We start from the raw sequence: 20,615 nt of genomic DNA on the forward strand, positions 1-20,615 counted from the left end.
TATCACGACTGGGCGAGGCAACCCAGCAGGAGGAAAAGGGGCCCAGAGCATATGGAAGAGTCAGAGACACCCTCACTCCCACTGTTCGGAGTCCTGTAACAAACACCAAGCTGTAAAACCATAACATACATGCAGAGGACCTAGCACAGACCCATGCAGGCTCTGTGACTGCCATTTCCATCTCTGTGAGGCCCTATGAGCCCTGCTTTGTTGATTCTGTGGGCCAGGTTCTCTTGGTGTCCTTGACCCCTCTGGCTCCTACACTCCTTCCTTCTTCTCTTCTATGGGGTTCCCTGAGCTCCTAGAGAGGAACTTGATGGAGATCTCCAGTTTGGGCTCTCTCTTCACCTAATGTTTGACTGTGGGTCTCTGCATCTGCTACCACCAGCCCTGAAGGAAGCCTCTCTAGTGATGATTGGGCTAGGCATTTATGAGTGTATAAGAATATCTTTAGGAACCATGTTATTGATGTTTTTCTATCTTAGTTCTCTGGAATATCCAGCCTCTGGTTCCTAAACACCCAGAAATGGGCTCCCCCTTGTGTTATGGGCCTTAAATTAGACCAGTCATTGGTTGGCTGCTCCCCCAAGTTCTGAGCCTGCACTGATTCAGCATATTTTGCAGGCAGGGTAGATTGTAGATCAAAGGTTTTGTGGCTGTGCAGAAAAGATTAAACTCCCACCAGTCCAACCACTGGAAACCTTGCTGGTTACATAACACGACCAGCTAAAACACCAAATCCTCCACTGCTGGAAACATTCGCTATGGTCACCCTTGTAGAATCTTGAGAATTCCTACTACACTAGGTTTCCACATCATTTCTCCCAAATACCCTCCAATTCCAGCCATCTCTCCCATATCCTCTCCCTTCAACGTCCCCTGCCTGATCCCTCTTGGTCCCGTTCCCGCACAACTGAATTCTACTCACAAAAATCTATTCTATTTACCCTTCCCAAAGAGATACATTCATCCTCCTTAGAGCCTCATTGTTACTTAGACTCTCTGAGTCTGTCAATTGTAGCATGATTATCATTTACTTAACAGCTAATGTCCAGTTATAAAAGAGTACATACCATGTTTGTCTGGGTTACATCATTCAGAATGATTTTTTTCTCGTTCCATCTATTTGCCTGAAAATTTAATGATGTCATTTAACAATTTTATTTGTTGTTTTTTTCTTTTTGTTTTTGATTTTCGAGAAAGGGTTTCTCTGTGTAACAGCTCTGGATGTCCTGGCACTCACTTTGTAGGCCAGGTTGGGCTTGAACTCACAGAAATCTACCTGCCTCTGCCTCCCCAGGGCTGGTATTAAAGGCCTGTGCCACCACTGCCCAGCCATATTCTTTTTATTTTAATTAAATTTATTTATTTATTTTACATCCTGACAGCAGTTTCCCCTTCTTTTCTCCTCCCATTCCCTTCTCACACCTCTCCTCATCCTGCCCCAATCCACTGTTCCTCTATTTCTGTTCAGAAAGGGGCAGCCCTCCCATGGGTATCAACAAAGCATGTTATATCAAGTTGCAGTAGGGCTAAGCACCACCCCTTGTATTAAGGCTGAGCAAGGCAACCCAGTATGAGGAATAGGGTCTCAAAAGCTAGCCAAAGCTTTGGGGACAGCCCTTGCTCCTACTCTCAGGAGTCCCCCAGATAGACCGGTTTACACAACTATCAGATATATGTGGAGGGCCTAGGTCAGTCCCACGCAGGATCCGTGGTTGTCAGTTCAGACTGTGAATTCCTATGAGCCCAGGGTAGTTGATTCTGTGTGTTTTCTTGTGATGTCCTTGACCCCTCTGGCTCATACAGTCTTTCTTCCCTCTCTTTAGCAGGATTCCCTGAGCTTGGCCTAATGAAAGGCTGTGGGTCTCTGCATCTGTTTCCATCAGTTACTGGATGAAGGATCTCTGATGACAATTGGGTCACTCACCAATCTATGAGTATAGCAGAATATTGTTAAACATCATTATGTTGACATTTTTTTTTCTCCAGTTGTGTTTGGTTCCTTCTCTCCTAGGTCTCTGGGCTATCCAATATCAGGGTCCTGGCACTTCAGGCATTGTCAAGGGTGGGCTCACTCTTGTAAAATGGGTCTCAGGCTTGACCACTTATTTTTTTGCCACTCCCACAAATTATGCACCACCCTTACCCCGGCACATCCCTTGTGGCTGGGTTGGTGTCCCAATCCCTCCACTGGAAGTCTTGCCTGGTCACAGAAGATGGCCTTTTCAGGCTACTTATTTACTATTGCTATGAGTCTTAGCTGAGGCCATCCTTGTAGATTCCTGGGAGTTTCCCTTGTACCAGGTTTCCACCTGGCCCTAAAATGGCCACCAATCAGGCAGGGACTGTGGGTAGCCAGAGAAGAAAGAGTTCCAGGTGGAGGTTACTCTGGAATAGGATTGTGAAGGACAAATCAGAATTGCCATTTGGAGGAGGTTGGGTGAACTAAGACAGTCTTTGAGGGAGCACAGCAAGTACCCAGAACAGATTGAGAAGTAGAGTAAAAATGGGGTTGGGGATTTAGCTCAGTGGTAAAGTGCTTGCCTAACAAGCACAAGGCCCTGGGTTCAATTCTCAGCTCCAAAAAGGAAAAAGAAAAAAGAAGGCAAGAGAAATGGGATCTAAATCTAGGTGGGGAACAGTCTACCTTCAAAGGAGGCAAGAAAAGACTTTGGAGCATGCTCACTCAGGGCTTAGAACGGGGTGAATTCAAACAAGGACAGCTTGAATTTTGTTCCTTTCTCCTTTGCATTCCTAAAGTAGAGATGTGGAGAGGAATTGTGTGCATGCACCTGTGCAAGCATGGAGTTCATGGAGAGTGAGGAGCAATGCATTTACTTTCCACAGAAGCTTTTACTAACATCAAGGTGAGGTGAGTGTACCTCTGTGGTAGCTTTTAAGACAGAGAAATTTGCCTTGGTGATACCTTCATACACACACACACACACACACACACACACACACACACACACACATACACACTCACACTCTGCCAGAAACTATTTGATTAAATTTAATTTTTAATTGTGGGTGTAAGAGGAGACAGAGAGAGAAAGAAAGAGAGACAGAGTGCACATGTGAGCACAGTGTCAGTGGTGGCCAGAAGGGCATTAGATCCCCTCATTCTCAGCGTAGGTGGTTGTGAGCTGACTGACGTGGATGGTGGGAACTGAGCTCAGATCTTCTGTAAGAGCGGTCAGTGCTCTCCATTGCTGAGCTCTCTCTCCAGCACCACTTTTGTGTTTTTCTTCGTTGTATCTCAGGTGTCACAGTGAAGAAATAATTCAGAAAGGTGATTTAGTTTACACAGACTTTATTGACCATCTGGAGTGTGACTCATAGAAACCAACTGAAACATCTTAACTAAATATGTCAATCTGGGAATGCGTATTTAGGATATGGAATGATTGAAGCTGCTTTGGGCCAAGTTCTATGGTATGGGTAATTTGCTGTCCTACAAAGTCTTTCATAATGAATTAGAGAAAAAGAAACAAACTGTGATTATAGTCAAGCCAATAATGTCATGCAAATGCTATGGACTAGAAAGAGTGAGTACAATAATAGATGTAAATTTACACCTTTGGACTAATGTACCTTATTAGATCACTTTTATACCATATGCCAAAGGGCCCTCAATGGAAAATCCTAGGTAGAAAGACACTCTCTCGATGTTCCTTCCACTTCTGAGTGGACCTGAGTACACAGAAGTCACTGGTATTTTTATTTTTGCCTCTGTTCCATATTCTACAGAGATTAGCTTGCCTTCAGCCTGACCATACTGTAGGCGAAGGAGATCTTTGACTTCCCTCTTTTCCCACACTACTCCACTCTGCCAGAAGGAATTTGAATCTTGTACTTCACTGAAGTACCACTCGATTTTGGCCTTGTGAACAAGACTGTTCAGCCCCTTCTTCTGCCCCAGGTAGAACAGTGTGCTCGGCTGCTTGGACCTGCACATGCGCTTGTACTGTCTCCTGAAGGATCGATTCAGGGAGGAGACATACTTTTCTATGAGTGTGGAATCTTGATCTAGCTCTTTGTTTTCTGGCCAGAATAGGAGGCAGGCCAGGAAATAAGGATCAGGATATGGATGACTTAGTCCCACGAGTTGTAGGACTTCTCGGAGCTTTGTTTTCAGTGTGTTAAATGGCAGGATGTACTTGGAAGTGGGCTTTAGACAACTGAGAATAATGTTGGCCAAAATGAAATTCTGTGTCTCCTTTGTCAGCCCCTTGGTCACTCGCTTGGTTAGGCCTTGCTGTAATAGGAAGGTGTAGTCCTTCACTATATTTTCCATATTGTTAGCCTCTTTATGGTTTGGACGAAGATATTCAAGGAGTCCTGAAAATGTATCTGCTCTCCATGCTTCTATGCGTTTCCTACAATTCTCCTCTAGGAGTAACTGGTTCTCTTTGCCCTGTAACAAATTGGTGTCCAATCGGCAGAAAAGTTCTACATATTTCTTGAAACACTTGCTGACTTTCCTAATTAGTGAGAGTTCTGTCATTTCTTTTGGGGTGGTCCTTGGCTTTAGAAGACCCATATAATCCAAAAAAAAATCAAAGCATCGTTTCAAATCTGACTGTAAATTCTCTAGGTGGGATGTAGAGTTGCTGAGAACAGCATAATATTCATCTTTTGGGTCTGGAGGGGTGATCCCCTTTCCAGATAAAAATTGTACCATAGCGTCTTTCAACATTTCATTTTCTTTGTGGAAAAGGGGTGTGAGTTGAAGAATCTGGATAGTGTCAAGACCCACTTCTATTTCACCGAAGAACCCTGCTGTGTTGTATGTGTCATATCTTCTTTGGGACTTCTGTGGTGACCAGGCCTCTGTTTCATACTCTTCAAATTCAGTTTGCTGCTGAGACTCTTTGAATGCTTTGGAGGCCTTTCCAGCGATTTCTAGCAAACGTTTTAGATCATCCACACTAATATTTCTACAGGTCTTATTTTCACCCAACCACTGTTTGATCTCACTTTTGTAAACTTGACCAAGTGTATCTGAAATGTAGGAATTCTTAGATGCTTTCCTTTTGGCTAAATTTGCCCAGACCAGAGCAGTACTAAATTTCTTCTTTTTAATATAGAAATGTCTTGCTAAAGCTTGACAAATGAATGCATTTTCTGGGAATCGATCACTTCCTGCAGTCAAGATCTTTTCAATTTCCTCATTCTGCAATTCTTCCATTAATGGGGAAAACAGAGTGTCTGTTTCAGCTCCATGCTCCTTACGTTGTCTTGTAAGCAAGAGAGTTTGCACATCATGCTTAAATTTGTCTCTTCCTATTCCAGAGTCATAGAATACATTCTCTTCTAGTATATTCAATGCAATTTGACACTTGTCCATTCCATAGCTCATTTCCAGTTCTTTTAAACAGTTGATGGCAATCAGAGGGTGAATGAGACGTATACCAGTGTATCTCCCATATTCTGAAACTTCTGTTCTGATTAGAAGTGTGGAATAAGTTCCCATGTTGTCTTCTACACTTTTAGGTTTCTTATCTTTCCTGTTGAAAGTGCTTGTGGTTCCCAAAAATATTTCACACTGTGATACTGAAATGATAGAATCTGTAACATAAGAGTTGAGTAATGCCAGGTAAGAAATGAGCTGGGCTTTCCTGCTGTGAACGTCCATGTCTTTCAGTGTATTCTTCACTACATTTTGTATGTAAGTTGTGTCAAAATTGCCTTTCAAGATCATGAAGGAATAAAAGTTTTCACAATTCTTATGCTCCTTTTTGATTTCTTGTAGTTTGGCCATAAAGGCTCTTTGTTCTTTGTTAGAAAGTTGGTATTTTAATGAAATGTTTTCTGCTAAGTTTGCACTTTGATCTGGATTCTGAGATCTCATGCAGTTCAGTATGATTACTAATGTTTTTTCATATCTCAGATGTTTTTTTTTAATAAAGTAATCGATTTTGTCCCGCAGAGTGTAGGTGTTATCTTGTTCTTCGAAATCATCCACAAGGAGAAGAACAGGAATGTAATCCTGATGGCTGGTAGCCCTGTAGCTTATCAGCCTGCTTACTTGTTCTCCAATCTCTTCAAAATCAGTTGCTTTGTTTTTCAATACAGCACACCGGAACTTCTGTCTTAAGTCCCAGAGAACATTCATAGCCAATGTAGTGCCTCCACAGCCTGGGTGATGGTACAGGTTGATGACTTTGACAAATACTTCTTTAGGAGAGTCTGCACACTGTTGTATTAACGTAGTAAGTTCTTCATAACTATCCCTTTTCACAAAAGCTGAAGAATAGTGTTCAGAAGAAAAATAGAAGTTCCACCAGGATACTCTGCCTCCTCGATAAAAGTGTTCTTCTCTTGATTTCTTAAATTTTAGGAATTTAGATTTATCTTTCTCTATTTCTGTATCTCTACATTCATTTTCACAGAGGATTTCTAGTGCAGACAGGATATCTTCCTCCATTTTCTCCAGGATAACTGAGGAGGATCCATAGGAGGGCAAGAATCTTCTTGAAGACTGAATCACTGATTTCAGTTTAAGGATGGTATTGTTGACCAGTTCTATATTTAAAGTGGAAATGCTATGTTCTGCTAAATCCTCTTTGATTCCCAGTCTTACTTGTAGCAGATCACTCCACCGTTGGTAGATATGTGAGTTGACACAGATACACAACATGTTGTCCATTCCATTGAAAACTTGATAGAAAGTACAAAAAGTCTCAATGAGTGGATCTTTCTGGTTTTCTACTGGAGAAAGTAAGAGAAATACCACCAAAACCTTCCCTCTTACCATTACATTTTCATCTGTGAGAAATGAGATCAGTCCCCTGACCCCAGAAGCTCTGTCTCTCTGCCATAAATGTGGCTCTAAAGGTTGACATGAGTCATTCTGCAAGTCTAATCTGCCATTGCAGAATATCCAGCTGGGCTGCTCATAAAGTTTCAGAGTAGAAATTTTCTTTTCCATGCTAGTTTTTTCTTCATACTGACTGGGTAGGTGGAGGTTTGCGACTCGGCTTTCTCTGTAAGCTTTGACTACTCCCTTGATCTGAGAGCAAGGATCAAAATCCAGCACAGCAAACAATTTAATTTCCTTTAGAAAATCTAAGTGCTCTATGTGATTTGGGGCACAGTTATTTGTTACAAGAATGTACCAGTCATAGTAAGAGTTATCCAGTGAGCCTTGGTGTCTGGTCAAAAGTTTACCTAGCTTTAGCCCCTCACTCTCCTTCTTAGTCACCATCCTGTCTTCCTCTTCAGCCTCTTTTCTAGATGCTGCCCGTGTCTTTATATTCTCTAGAAATTTTTTGAGCTCTCTATCCTGTTGCTTGGGATTGGCCAGTATATTCTTAGAGCTAGCCCCTTCCCTCACAAACAGTGAATTCTCTTTGTTTTGCTTCCAGGTCTTATCTGTGTAACTTTGCATCCTAATGTAGAAATACTTTTCTCTACATATGGAATGTTTGGGAATAACATCTACTTCAATGACAAATCTATCAGATGATGTATTGTTCTGTAGTAGGACTTCCACAAACCTTGGTTCCCGAATACATGCCCTGGCTTCTTTGATGTCACTGTCTTCAAAATACTTTGTGATCATTACATTAAAGTGATTAACGAAGACATCTTTACTGGTGACTTTCACACCGACAATTTGTCCATGTGGTTTGTCCCCAACTCCAAAATGGATAGTGCCATTGGTGCGTGAATTCATACAAGCTGATGCAAATCGGAAAACTTCATTGCTAAATTTCATCTTAATGTCCTCTTCTGTGGCTGTTTCTGTATTTGTGAGGGCTTTGAATTCATGTACTGGGTCTATGAGATTGAGCGGCCCTGTTTCAGGAACTTGGAGAACAGAATGTTCTATGTAGCGTTTGTCATCATGGAAAGAATCAAAAGGATGCGGCATGCAAGACATCTGTTCTGTTTTAGGTTTATCACCTTCTGTGTCTTTAGTCACTATGTCATTTAACACATTTTCTCTCAGAAGACTTGGGTCTTGATCTTTATTCTGTCCCATCACTCTGAGATCGTGATTACTATTCAGTGAAATTGATTTCTCTTCCTCATTTTTGGTCTTTTTTTGGTGTTCTTTTATTGAGAGTTTTATATTGCTTAATCGTCTGGAATCTTGATTTTCACATTCAGGGGAATTATTCAATTTGGTATACATACGTCTTATCAGAAGTGCTGGACCCCGTGGCAACCCCATTTCTCTAAGATCTTTTTCAGTTAATTCCTGAAGAACCATCCCCGTCACCTCTTCACTGAGCAGGATTTGAGCATATTTCTCATCAATGTTAAGTTCTTCAGTTATCCATTTTTTCACATTTTCTTTGGTCCAGTCTTTGATCAATTTAGGTTGAGTTACTTGTTCATTCATGTCAAAGCTTAAAATTTGTTCCTTGAAAACATAATACAATAATATTTTAGCATTGTATTTTATCATTGTATAAAAAATCAAAATTATTACTTTATACAAATTATATATAGAAACATGATGTTTTTCAAGAATAACTTAGAACTGCTTGGTAGTCATTTCCAATTAGTGTCCATTTCACAGGCAATTGTAATTGTGATTCTGGAATAAGCAATAGCTGCTAGCTAGGTGACAACCCTTTTTGTCTGTGATAACTTTCCTTTTCAGACTTCCTTGTGTGGAAGCTGGGATTCTGTAAGTTAAAACTAGGGTCTCCAGGAAGAGAATCACTTTTCATTGAATATTTTAAACTTTAAATATATGGACAGCCACAGTAAGCTCATACTCAAACTGATGAGCAAATAAGATAATGACCTGAATAGGCCAAAGCAACTGTAAACATACAGAACAATGTGGTGGTACTGTCATACCTGATCTCAAATTATACTCCAGAGCCATAGTGACAAAAGCAACATGGATTTATCACAAGAACAGACTCATAAACCATTGGAATAGACCAGAGGATCCAGAAATAAGTCCTATAGCCACAGTAATCTAATTTTCCACACAAGTGTCAAAAGAACACATAGGAAAAAGACAATGTCACCAACAAACACCTCTGGAAAAACTGGACATTCTTAGGAAGAAGGAGACTATTTCTAACTCACATGTATCATATATATGGGATGATTCCTGACTATTTCTTGTAATTGTATGAATAACAAATTTAATTATGACTTATCAGGAATGGGTTAAGCAGTATCAATATGTAAGACAACTCTTTCTGCATGTTGAGAGTCAGTAATTATATTAAGAGGTTCTGAAAAATCTAATAATACCATTATAATAGCATATAATTCTGATTTCTGAACTGAATCATAAGGACTTTGAGCCACTTTACTTATTTTTCCCTGACTCATAACCTTCCTTTCCTGATTTATTTGCATTAGTACAGAATGTAGCGGCTTCAGAAATTGGGGTACCTTTTTCTATATGAGGTAAAATCCAATTAATTTTTTTTATAAACTGAAATCTCTTGCTGTTTGGATAATAGTTACTTAGTTCTCCATAAAAATTACTGCAAGCTCTTTGCCAGTCTTCATTTTCTTCCCATAATGAAGCAATTTTAGCATTAGTAAAAGACACTACAATTTCTGTTGGGTCCATTCCTGTCAACTGATGAAGTCTTAATTTTCCTTTTAGAATCAAATCAGAAAACTTTTCCACATGTCTTTAATTTTTTACTCTGTTTGTGTAGCAAAAATATCCACTCCAAGATAGTATCTTCCCTCTGCATTAAAGTTTCTGTAGGGGAATGCATAGAGGGTAAAATAACCAGAATGAAATCAAGCTCTGAATCTAAACAATCCACATGAGTGTCCTGTAATTTCTTTTCCACCAAAACCAATCTCTCTCAGCTTCAGCTGACAATTCTCTTGGACTATTTAAGTCTTTGTCACCTTTTAAAATTTGAAACCAATTACTCAGTTCTTGATTTGTTATTCCAATAGTAAGCTATAGATGGGTAATGTTTGGAAAATCATTAAGAGCCTCCAATTGATCTCTTCTGATTTGCACCTTTTGGGGATGTATTATAACCCTTGTTAATTAATTAGTAATTAAACACTAATAGTAATTAATAGAATCTCCTCTTTGTATTTTTTTCAGAAGCAATTTGTAGTCCCAAACATGGCAAAATTTTCTTTACTTCTTCAAACATTTTTACTAAAGTATCTACATTTGAATCAGCTAGTAAAACATTGTCCATATAATGGTAAATTACAGATTGAGGATATTGTACATGAATTATTTTCAAATGCTATCTAACAAAATATTGGCACAGGGTGGGGCTGTGTAACAACCCTTGTGGGAGAACATTCTGTTGATATTTCTTAATGGGTTGAGAATTGTTATAAGTAGGTACCATGAAGGCAAATTTTTCTCTATCTTTTTATTGTAAAGGTATAGTGAAGAAACAGTCTTTTAAATCAATAACTATAATAGGCTATCCTTTAGGTAATAGAGAAGGCAGGGGGAATTCCAGTCTGTAAAAAGCTCATTGGCTGAATAACATTATTACTAGCTTTTAGCTCTGTTACCATTCTCCATTTTCCAGATTTCTTTTTAATAACAAATACAGGATAATTCCAAGACTGGCTGATTCTTCAATATGTTGAACATTTAACTGCTCCTTTACCAGCTATTCTAAGCCTTGCAATTTTTTTCTGATATCAAAGTCCATTGTTCCACTCAAACATGTTTGTCAGTCAGCCATTTTAAAGGTAGGGCTGTTGGTACTTTTGAAATACCAACAGCTGTGTTGCCTTGCTTATGTACAGCTTGAATGCTCTGGGATTGTCCTTGATAATATCTTTTGATATTTCTCTCAGAAGCATTCTTCACTTTATAGTTTGTTTCTGAGATTGTGAGGGATGTTAAACTGAGTATTCCACTGCTGTAGTAAATCATGTACCCATAAATTCATTGCTATATAGCCACATATGGCTCTCTGTCCTTCTCGCCCTATATATTCAACCCATCTAGTATTTTGTTTTACTTGGAACAAACTGCCAATTACTATAAGCTGAATATTTAGTTCCTGAGGAGGCCAACCTGGATGCCATGATTTGGGTGCAATTATTGTTACATCTGCATCTGTGTTTTCTAAAACCTCAACTTCTAAGTCATTTATTCATATTTTTAACTTTGGTCTTTGACCATTTATAGAAATTTGCCAAAGTTACTTTATGATTTCTTCTGAAAATTTTGTTTTATCTTCTAAAGTTGTTCTGCATTCAGATCAGCATGATTTTTAGCAAAAGAAAGTAAATCATTTAATCATTTTGTGGAGGATTTCCCCAATATTGGCAGAAAATGATTGGACTACATTTGATATTGGGCCCTGTGAGAGGCCCAGCCTGGTGTTTCCAGATGGCAAAGAGTTACCCTTCTTCTCCCTTGTTAATCTACATTCATTAGTCCAATGTTGACATTTACTATATCTTCTGCATACTCCAGAAGTCTGGGGCCTTCTGTTTGAATTATGTCTAGAATAAACATTATTTCTAGGAGCACCTTGAGTACACTCCCTTTTCAGATGACCTTGTCTACTGTAATTAAAACACCTAATCTTTTGATTTTTCTTCATATTTGTAGAAAGCAATGCTCCTATCCAAGTATCATCATTAGAAGTATGGGGGCCAATATCAATTGTATGTTTGATCCATTCTTTATGGGTGCTGATCTTGCCTTTAAAGGCTTAATCACTCTTTTACACTCTTCATTAGCATTTTCAAAACCTAAACTTTTAATTAATATTTTTCTAGTGTCTGATCAGATATCATTCTATTTACAGCTGATGTTAATCTGTGTAAAAAAAAGTCAGTGAAAGATTCTTTTGGGTCTTGTATAATTTTAGTAAATAATTCAATCCTCTTTCCTGACTCTTCAGCCCTGTCCCAAGTATTCAAAGCTGCTACACATCATAGAATCAGGGTTTTATCATCCAACATACTGTCTTTGCAAATCAGCATACTGACCCTCAACAAGAATTGGGTCTTGGGAAATCTCATAACCTCTAGCCCTAGCTTGTTGTTCCAAGGTCCTGGCTTCCTTTCTCCAGTAAGTTCTCCATAGTAACTGAGGACCAGCTTCTAATACTGCTGAAACTAAATCCTTGCAGTCTTGTGGAATAATTCTATTCTTAGTTGCCCAAGAATTTAACATCTGTCTTACAAAGTGTGAATGCATACCATATGAAACTACTGCTTCCTTAAATCTCTGTAAGTCTAACATATCTACAGGATTCCAGTTAAATTGTGCATAGCCTTGGTGATACATATCATCTGTGGTTGTCATTGAACAGTGACTAAATATATTAAAATTGGTGTTCTAATAAACTTAGGCTGTTCCTCTCCAGTTTCACAATGCAATGTTGTGGTGAATTCTGCCCTAAATTCCTCTGTCTGTGTCTGTGCATTTTTCTTTTTTATTCATTAGTATATCTTTCCAAGGCCCGCACCCTACTAATTCACTTGTCAAATTTAGCATAAAAACCCAAGGCCATTATTGATAAGATATTAATTACCATACTGATAGTATGTGTTTTCATTATTATATCACTGTCAGTTAAATCGTTAATCTTCTCACATTCTGATCCTAACTTAAGCCTTCTAAGGTAGCAGTATAGAGAGCCCTAGTACCCTGCATTGTTATGTTTCCCATTCTTAATGTAGAAAAAATTTCTTTTCAATATTATTTAGTTCTCTCCTGATCTCCTAAAGGATTTCCCAAATCTCTTACCAATTCTGTTTATTTTCCGGGAAAGAGACAGCTGACTGCTAGCATAGATAAGTCCAGAGGACAGATGCAGCAGAGCTGGCTGACTTGACCCCTCCTTCTGTGTGGTTCTACCACCTGTTGGACACCAATTGTGGTTAACTGTTTTTATTATTGACAGTGACTACCCCTTAAGTAGTGGCTTAAGCAAGGGCCAAGGCCTAAGGAGATTTTGTTCCCTCAGGCATCTGACTCTTTCAAAACTACTGAGGGAACTTATCTAAATCTAAAAAAAACTCATGGTTATTGGTTTAGGTGGAATTCTGCTCACTCAGAGAGGCTGAATAACAAGTAGCTAACCTTTTCCCTTTGCTGGCATCTTCCAAAAAACCCAACCTCCTTCTCTCAGTCACCACTTAAAAAACACTTGGTACATGTGGTTCCTCCTTACCACTTCCTGTCAGCTACTTACTGACTCTTCTGTCACTGATACATTCAGCACTCTCCTCTGTTGACGAGCCCCACTGCTTAACCAACATTGGTGCCATTAAGACTCAGATAGACTACTGAGGACCTGCTGTGACTGCTGCCACTTGCTGCCTCCTCCCCCATCCAGTGAGACTGCAAGACTGCGCATGTGCATCCCTCGCCTCTGCTGGACCCCCACACAGCTACCACTACTGCTACCACCATGATTCTTCACCACAGTGAGTGAGTCCACTGTTCTTGCAGCTGTAGTCTGAGCTATATTCTTTGTGACAGACACCCTGGGGGATTGTTCTCAGGCTGTGCTGACAATGGCAGGCACATTTTTGCTCCTGACAGGGGGTCAATGCTGTCTCAGGTCTACTGTGGACCAACTGCAGCACAACTGTAGTCCTTCCCATCCCTTGACGAAGAGGATGGTGAACTTGAGCTGATTTATAGATCTCTCTTCACTCCTGGGGATGCCTGAGATTGGAGTCTGATCCCAGTTTGTTATTTTAATTTTTTATTTTTCTCTCGGCTACAGCCATGGGATAAAGGGGTGGATACATTTACCACTTACATTGGCGGATAGGGGCGGGTACAGATAAATCTGGCCACATAAATCTGCCAGTGAATGGGCAAATAAAAGTTACTTTATTCCCAAGCTTTCTGCTAAAGCTCTCAACCCTTCTCCCTCCCCATTTCTGCCTCTGCCACATGCAACCTTTTCTGTCTGACTTCTGCTGGCAGAGGATAGGCTCAAATGGGCAGGCTTGGGTGGCTTCTATGGACTCTCATCCTAACTCACCTTAACTCCACCCACTCATTCTCAAACTGTCTTGGGAGACACAGATGGATCTGGAAGCGGCTAAGATTCATACAAATAGGTTTACAATAATCAGGATGGCTCTTAAGCAAAAAATCAGCTTATAGCCTCAGACAAGTCTTCCAGAAGGATTGGTTTATAGTCTGCCTTCTGGCAGATCTTCAAAGCTGTCCTTAAGCCATCAATCATCAAAAAAAAAAAAAAAAAAAAAAAAAAAAAAAAAAAAAAAAAAAGGAAAAGAAAGAAAGAAAAGAAAGAAAGAAAAGAAAATTCAGGACTTCAGGACACAGAGTAAAATCCATCTCTTGTTCCCCAGACCTCCCTAACTAAAACTTAAGCATCTGGAGAGCAAGGTTCCTGACCCCACAGGCAAAAAAAGTCATCTGTGGTACTTAAGGTGTGCCAGGGAAGAGATAAAAGCCTGAAAACAAAATTGCCAAGTGCTGGCACTTGCTGACTCCCAAAAGCTGTTGGTTCCCTGTTTTAAGTGAGGAAAAAGGCCACGTGCAAGCAAGTGCCCTGCCAGGCCATCAACAGCCTTGTTGAAAGTGCCATCTAAAAAGTTAACCAGTAAGCTGACTGCCCCCAAGCCCCAAAACGCATGAGTACATCAAGCTAAGACCTCCAGCAGACCTAGGCTTGGCTACAGACATGGCAGGGAACCCAGAACACAGCAGGGAAGTGATCTGTTTCTTTCCTTCTGGACACCAAAACCATTGACTCAGTTCTAGAAGTTTTGGGATGTCACCTCTCCTTTCTCTATCATTGGGTACAGAGGACAGCCTTACCCATCTCACCAGATTTAATTGCACTTTCAGAGATACTTAATGGAAAAAGATTTCCACCTAAAATAAGAGCTCATTGCATCCCTCCAGATCTACTGCCTGTGTTTCTCATGTGCACACAGAGAGGGCCCTGATCTTTGCCTTGTCCCTAATTTCAAAAAAGTAAGTTCTTATGCACCACAAGGTTTTCTCTTCCCAGTTCCCTATTATAACTCACTATTCAGCTAATGGTATAGGACCACCACAGAACCAGAGTCCAGAGATTATCAAGTAAGAAACTGTAACAGCTAAAAGGTATTTACAACCCCAGACCCAAAAGCATCTGGGCATTACAAAAAGGCTTTAATGTAAACATCTATTACTGTAAGATGCTTTTAACAATTGATCACCTGTCTCCTGGATGCCGAACTAGTAAAGGAAACAGGTGCTTTAAAATAATCTGTCTCTGATAAAGCTTAACATGTTTCAAAATCCATCTGGACAGGCTTGATCTACCTCAGATAAATGTCAACATAAAATAATAATAATTCTTTTCTCTCTGAGATTTTTTTCTGTGTCACCAGCATCTTGTCAGACAGAAGATTCCCAGTCACAGCCAAGAGGGGTACATGTCTCCAGAACAACGGATGGCAGACAGTATCCCACAATGCCAGTCTACTTCGGAAGACTCCCCTTCCCCATTTCTCCAAGAACCAACCGACATCCAGTAGTCAGCTGGAAGCAGCTTTTGAGAGAAATGACACCCCATTCCCACCTATCTGCTTTTTTTTAAATAATAAGCAAAAGTCTGAGATGTAAGATTATATCCTTAATTACATCACCAGCCTGTGATGGCATCCGGCCTAAAAAGCGGGCATGCCCTCTCTTTCTGCACTCTCTCCTTCTGTATTCTCCCCCTCCACAGGTCTCTCTCTCTCTCTCTCTCTCTCTCTCTCTCTCTCTCTCTCTCAATATAGCTCTAGAAAGGTAACCATGGCTGCTGACTCTTCCATCACCAACACATTCAGCACTCTCCTCCATCGGCATGGCCACTGCTTAATCAACAGAGGTGACAGAACACACATGACAGGAAAGTGAAGAGAGAGCTACCAGGGGGTCCAAGAAAGCCAGCAGCAGAGGGACAAGGAGGATCAGGCAGACTGCTGGGGAGGGGAATCACCATAAAGTATATGAAAATGCCGTCATGAAACAATTCACTTTGTATGCTGATTCAACAAAACTAATTTTCAAGATATTTAAGGAAGGTCTGTTTAAATTATTAATGTATGAACCACTAGTTATAAAGTCTAATAGAATATCAATTTAGCCTAACCGTGTTGGCATTTCTTGCAAAAACTCACCCAGAGTCCCTCTCTCTTCAAAGCCTCACAAGGGAACTGGAGAAGAACTGAGGCTTGAGAATTCAGGGCTGGGATTGGCCAAAGAAGGAAATAAACCAGCGATGGGTAAAATATTTATCAGAATGATTCCTAAAGGCTGTAACCTTCCAGCCACTGAGGAGCTTCCACTGGCTTTCTCCCTGGTTATCTTAGTGCCTTGAATTTTCAATCTGAGGTCATTACCAGTCCTAAGCTAACCAAGGCTATGAGCAATAGGCACAGCAAGCTCTATAAATGTATTTCAGATGATCAACTCTGTTCCTTTGGAATGCAGTTGGGTATGGTCTCAGAAGTTCCACGAAACACAGTGTATGTATTGTACTCAGAGATCAGTGCTTGCCTCCTCTTATTCACTCAGTAAGAAGTTCATGAGTATCTATTATGTACTAGGCATGATGTTCAAGAAAATTAGTGGTTCCCTCAAACCTATGTGAAGTTTTTTTTTATGATACTCATACTCTGTTTTTTTTTTTTTGTTGTTGTTGTTCTTTTTTCAAGACAGAGTTTCTTTGTCTAGCTTTGGAGCCTGTCCTGGAACTTACTCTGTAGACCAGGCTGACCTTGAAGTAACAGAGATCCACCTGCCTCTTGGGTGCTGGGATTTAAGGCGTGCACTGCCACTGCCCAGCTTTTTTTTTTTTGTTTACTTATACTCTAGTTAAAAGAATTAAATAAATAAATCATACAAGTTACCCAAGCACATTAAAAATGTTCATAGTAATAAGCTGTGGTAGGTGTAAGACACCAGAAGGGACATCGGACTGGGATATGTAAGGAGGGTGAACTACGAGTAGGTGAAAATGTGGCTTATGTGCAGTTAAAGGTGGGAGGGAGGAAGGAAACATGCCTTGAAGGCTGACTGAAGGAGCTGAGTGATGGTCTACTTTAGGCTTCCACAGGCCTGCTTGGTAGTCTCAGGAATATGGCATGTGTGGTTTAGCAGTGGACAGTCTCCTCTGAACCAAGGGCCAAGGCATTGGATTGCTCTGGAGTTGTCCAGGACAAAGAAATGCAAACCAGTAACTGACTCTATAGCCTGAAGACTGAGGGGCCCAACCCTGACTGTCCTACTTCTCTATTATACATTCACAGTGCCCATGTTCTGGTTTGAATCTAGTGTTCCAAATGTTTGGGAGGGCTGTGAAACTGTTATGGGATGGGAGTGGGCTGACTTGGCAGAAGTAGGTCACTATGAACAGGCCTTTGAAGTTTAATTCTGACCCCTAGTTCCTGCTTTCATCTCTGCCTCCTGGTCTGCCATGGTATGAAGAGCTCCTCTCTGCTGTAGACTCCTACCTCTGCAAGGTCCTGCCTAAGAACATGAATCCAAATAAATCTCTGAAACTGTGAGCCAAAATATACATTCTTTTAAACTCTTTCTGTTAGGATTTTGTTAGAGCAACATAATAACAGTTAAATTAGTCATCTTGGGTAATACTGAGGAAAGGGGCCTTGCTATACCCATTTATGAGCACTAGATAGCACTGATAGTATAGGCAGTTATTCAATATATTCTTAAAGGTTTTTACCAAAAAGAGGCTGATTTAAAAATTATTCTCCTTTATATGGGACATTGAAAATATAAATCTCATATTATTTTAAACTTCAGTCTGTTGTGAGGATGGAGAGATGGCTTAGTGGGGAAATTGTCCCAACAACCACATAACAAGTTGGGCTCTCACCTGCAATCCAAGCACTGGGTGAGTGGAGACAGGAGAATCCTGAAGTTTGTTGGTCAGACCATCTAGTTTAATTAGTGTGCCTCAGATTCAGTTAGAGGCTCTGTCTCAGAAACCAATGTGGAGAGAAACTGAAGATACTTGACGTCAACTTCTGACTTCTAAACTCAGGGGCATAAGTATGGGCAAGCAAACATACACAAACTTGTATACACAATGATTTATTGAATAAGTGAACAATCGAAAACCAAGAATAAAACATCCACTCAAGAAAGACAAGACTAGCTATCAGCACCTAGATTTACAATGACCCAAAACTCAGATGCCTAGATATCAGCATAAAAACTCAATCAATAATAGCTGGGACAATGTGTCTTAACTAGAACCAAACAATCCTATTACAGAAGGCCTTGAGAAATGCAATATAGTTGAAGCACAAGAAAGGACTTCAAAATAGCTACTTGAGTATGCTCAAGGACCTTAGAAGGGAGATGTATAAATCTCTTAATGAAATCCATGAAAACACAAACATTGGAATGAAATGAAAGTGGAAATGGAATCATAAAGAAAACCTAAACTGATGTAAACCTGGAAATGAAAAATTTAGGAATTGATACAGGAAGCTCAAAGGCAAGTTTCATCAACCAAATACCAGAACTGGAAGAGAGACTGTCAGGCATTGAAGACAAGATAGAAGAAGTCAAAACCTTGGTCAAAGAGAATGTTAAATATAAAACACCCAGGTATAAAACACACAGGAAATCTGGGACCCTATGAAAAGAACAAATCTATGAATAATAGGAATAGAAGAAGGAAAAAAACCAGAAAAGGGCACATAAAATATTTTCAATAAAACCACAGAAGAAAATTTCCCTAACCTAAGGAAAAATGTGTCTATCAAGGTATAAGAAGCATATAGAACACTAAATAAACTGGATCAGAAAAGAAATTTCCCATGATATGTAATAATCAAAACACTTAGTGTAAAGAACAAAGAAAGAATGTTAAAAGCTTCAAGGGAAAAACACCAAGTAACATATAAATGTAGACCTATTAAAATAATATTCCAGTTTTCAATGGAGACTCTAAAAGCCAGGGAGACTTAGAGATCACAGATACCAGCCCAAACTATTATAACCAGCAAAATTTGCAATAAAAATAGGAGAAAGACATTACAATATAAAATCAAATTAAAGCAACATCTATCTAAAAATCCAGTTGTACAGAAGATGCTAGAAAATGATTAACCTGCGAGGCTAACCACACCTAAGAAAACGCAAGAAATAATCATCTCAGACCAGCAAATTCAATAAATGGGTGCTGCTCGAATCTTAAATGGTCTTATTAGTAAAATGCCCAGAGCCAGATATTGGGGTGAAAGCTGAAAGATTAGAGAAGCAGAACAAGCCAGCCATTAGCTTACCTCTACAAAATCCTCAGCCTCAAAAGAGAGAGTTCCTGTTTCCTTATCCCTTACATACCTCTGTGTGTCCTGCCATATTACTTCCTGGGATTAAAAGCCTGTGTCACCAAGGCCTGGTTTTGTTTCTCTCATGTAGTCCAGTGTGGCCTTGAACTCACAGAGATCCAGACAGATCTCTGCCTCCCAAGTGATAGCATTAAAGGTGTGTGTTACCACTGCCTGAACTCTATGTTAATCTAGTGGCTAACTGTGTCCTCAGTCACTTTATTTATTGGGGTACACAATATATCACCACAAATGGGGAGACCCACACCAGAACAACAAAATAAAGCTGTCTTAGTTATAATTACTGTGATGAAACATGATGTCTAAAGCAACTTGGGGAGGAAGGGGTTTATGTGAGTTACACGTCCACATCACTGTTTTCCAATGAAGGAAGTCAGGACAGAAATTCAAACAGAGGAGGAACCTGGAGGCAGGAGCTGATGCAGAGGGCATGAAAGAGAGCTGCTTACCGGCTTGCTCCTCATGGCTTTCTCAGTCTGTTTTTTTTTTTTAATAGAACCTAGGACCACCAGCCTGGGAGTCGCACTACTTATAATGGGTTGCAACATCCACCTTCAATCATTAATTAAGCGAATGCCCTGAAGGCTTGCCTAGAGCCTCATCTTATGGAGGCATTTTCTTAAGTAAGGCTCCTCCACTTCTGATGACTCTAATATGTGTCAACTTGGTGTAAAACTAGCTAGCACAAATGGAAATCAATGAACACTATTCATAGAAGACTCTTAATATCAATGGTCCCAAATCCCCAATAAAAAGATACAGACTAATGTAATGGATAGAAAAACAGGATTCATCCTTCTGCTATGTTCAAAATATATAAATTTATACCAAGGATAAACATCCTCATTGTAGAAGGATGGAAAAAGATATTCCCAGAAAATAGACCCTAGGATTAAGCTGGTATAGCCATTTTAATATCTGACAAAAAAAAAGACTTCAAACCAAAACTATTCAGGTGAGTTAGGGACAGACAGTATATACTCATCAAAGAAAAAGAAAATCTACCAAATCTATACATCAAAAACAAAGGCACCCAAATTCATAAAAGAAACAATACATTACTAAAATCACATATTGACACTTACACACTAATAGTGGGTGAATTCAATAACCCACTCTTGCCAATAGACAGGTTATCCAGACAAAAACTAAACAAAGAAATGTTGGATAAATAACATCATAAACTAAATGGACCTAATGTATATTTACAGAACATTTCAGCCAAACAAAAAGAATATACCATCTTTGTAACACCTCATGGAACTTTCTCCAAACTGACCACAGACTCAGACACAAAGCAAGTCTCAACAGATACAAGA

The 20,615-nt window shown here is 39.7% G+C and overlaps 1 protein-coding gene across 1 annotated transcript; it reads right to left on the reverse strand.

The window, feature by feature from the left end:
* Nucleotides 1-3,464: 3,464 nt before the first annotated feature.
* On the reverse strand, nt 3,465-8,372 carry Samd9l (sterile alpha motif domain containing 9 like). The gene has a single exon (XM_059256493.1). It carries the CDS (start codon nt 8,354-8,356, stop codon nt 3,602-3,604), a length of 4,755 nt encoding a protein of 1,584 aa, XP_059112476.1. The 5' UTR covers nt 8,357-8,372; the 3' UTR covers nt 3,465-3,601.
* Between the last annotated feature and the right edge of the window lie 12,243 nt (nt 8,373-20,615).

Source organism: Peromyscus eremicus, chromosome 3 (genome assembly GCF_949786415.1).
Source record: "Peromyscus eremicus chromosome 3, PerEre_H2_v1, whole genome shotgun sequence".
Lineage (NCBI taxonomy): Eukaryota > Metazoa > Chordata > Mammalia > Rodentia > Cricetidae > Peromyscus > Peromyscus eremicus.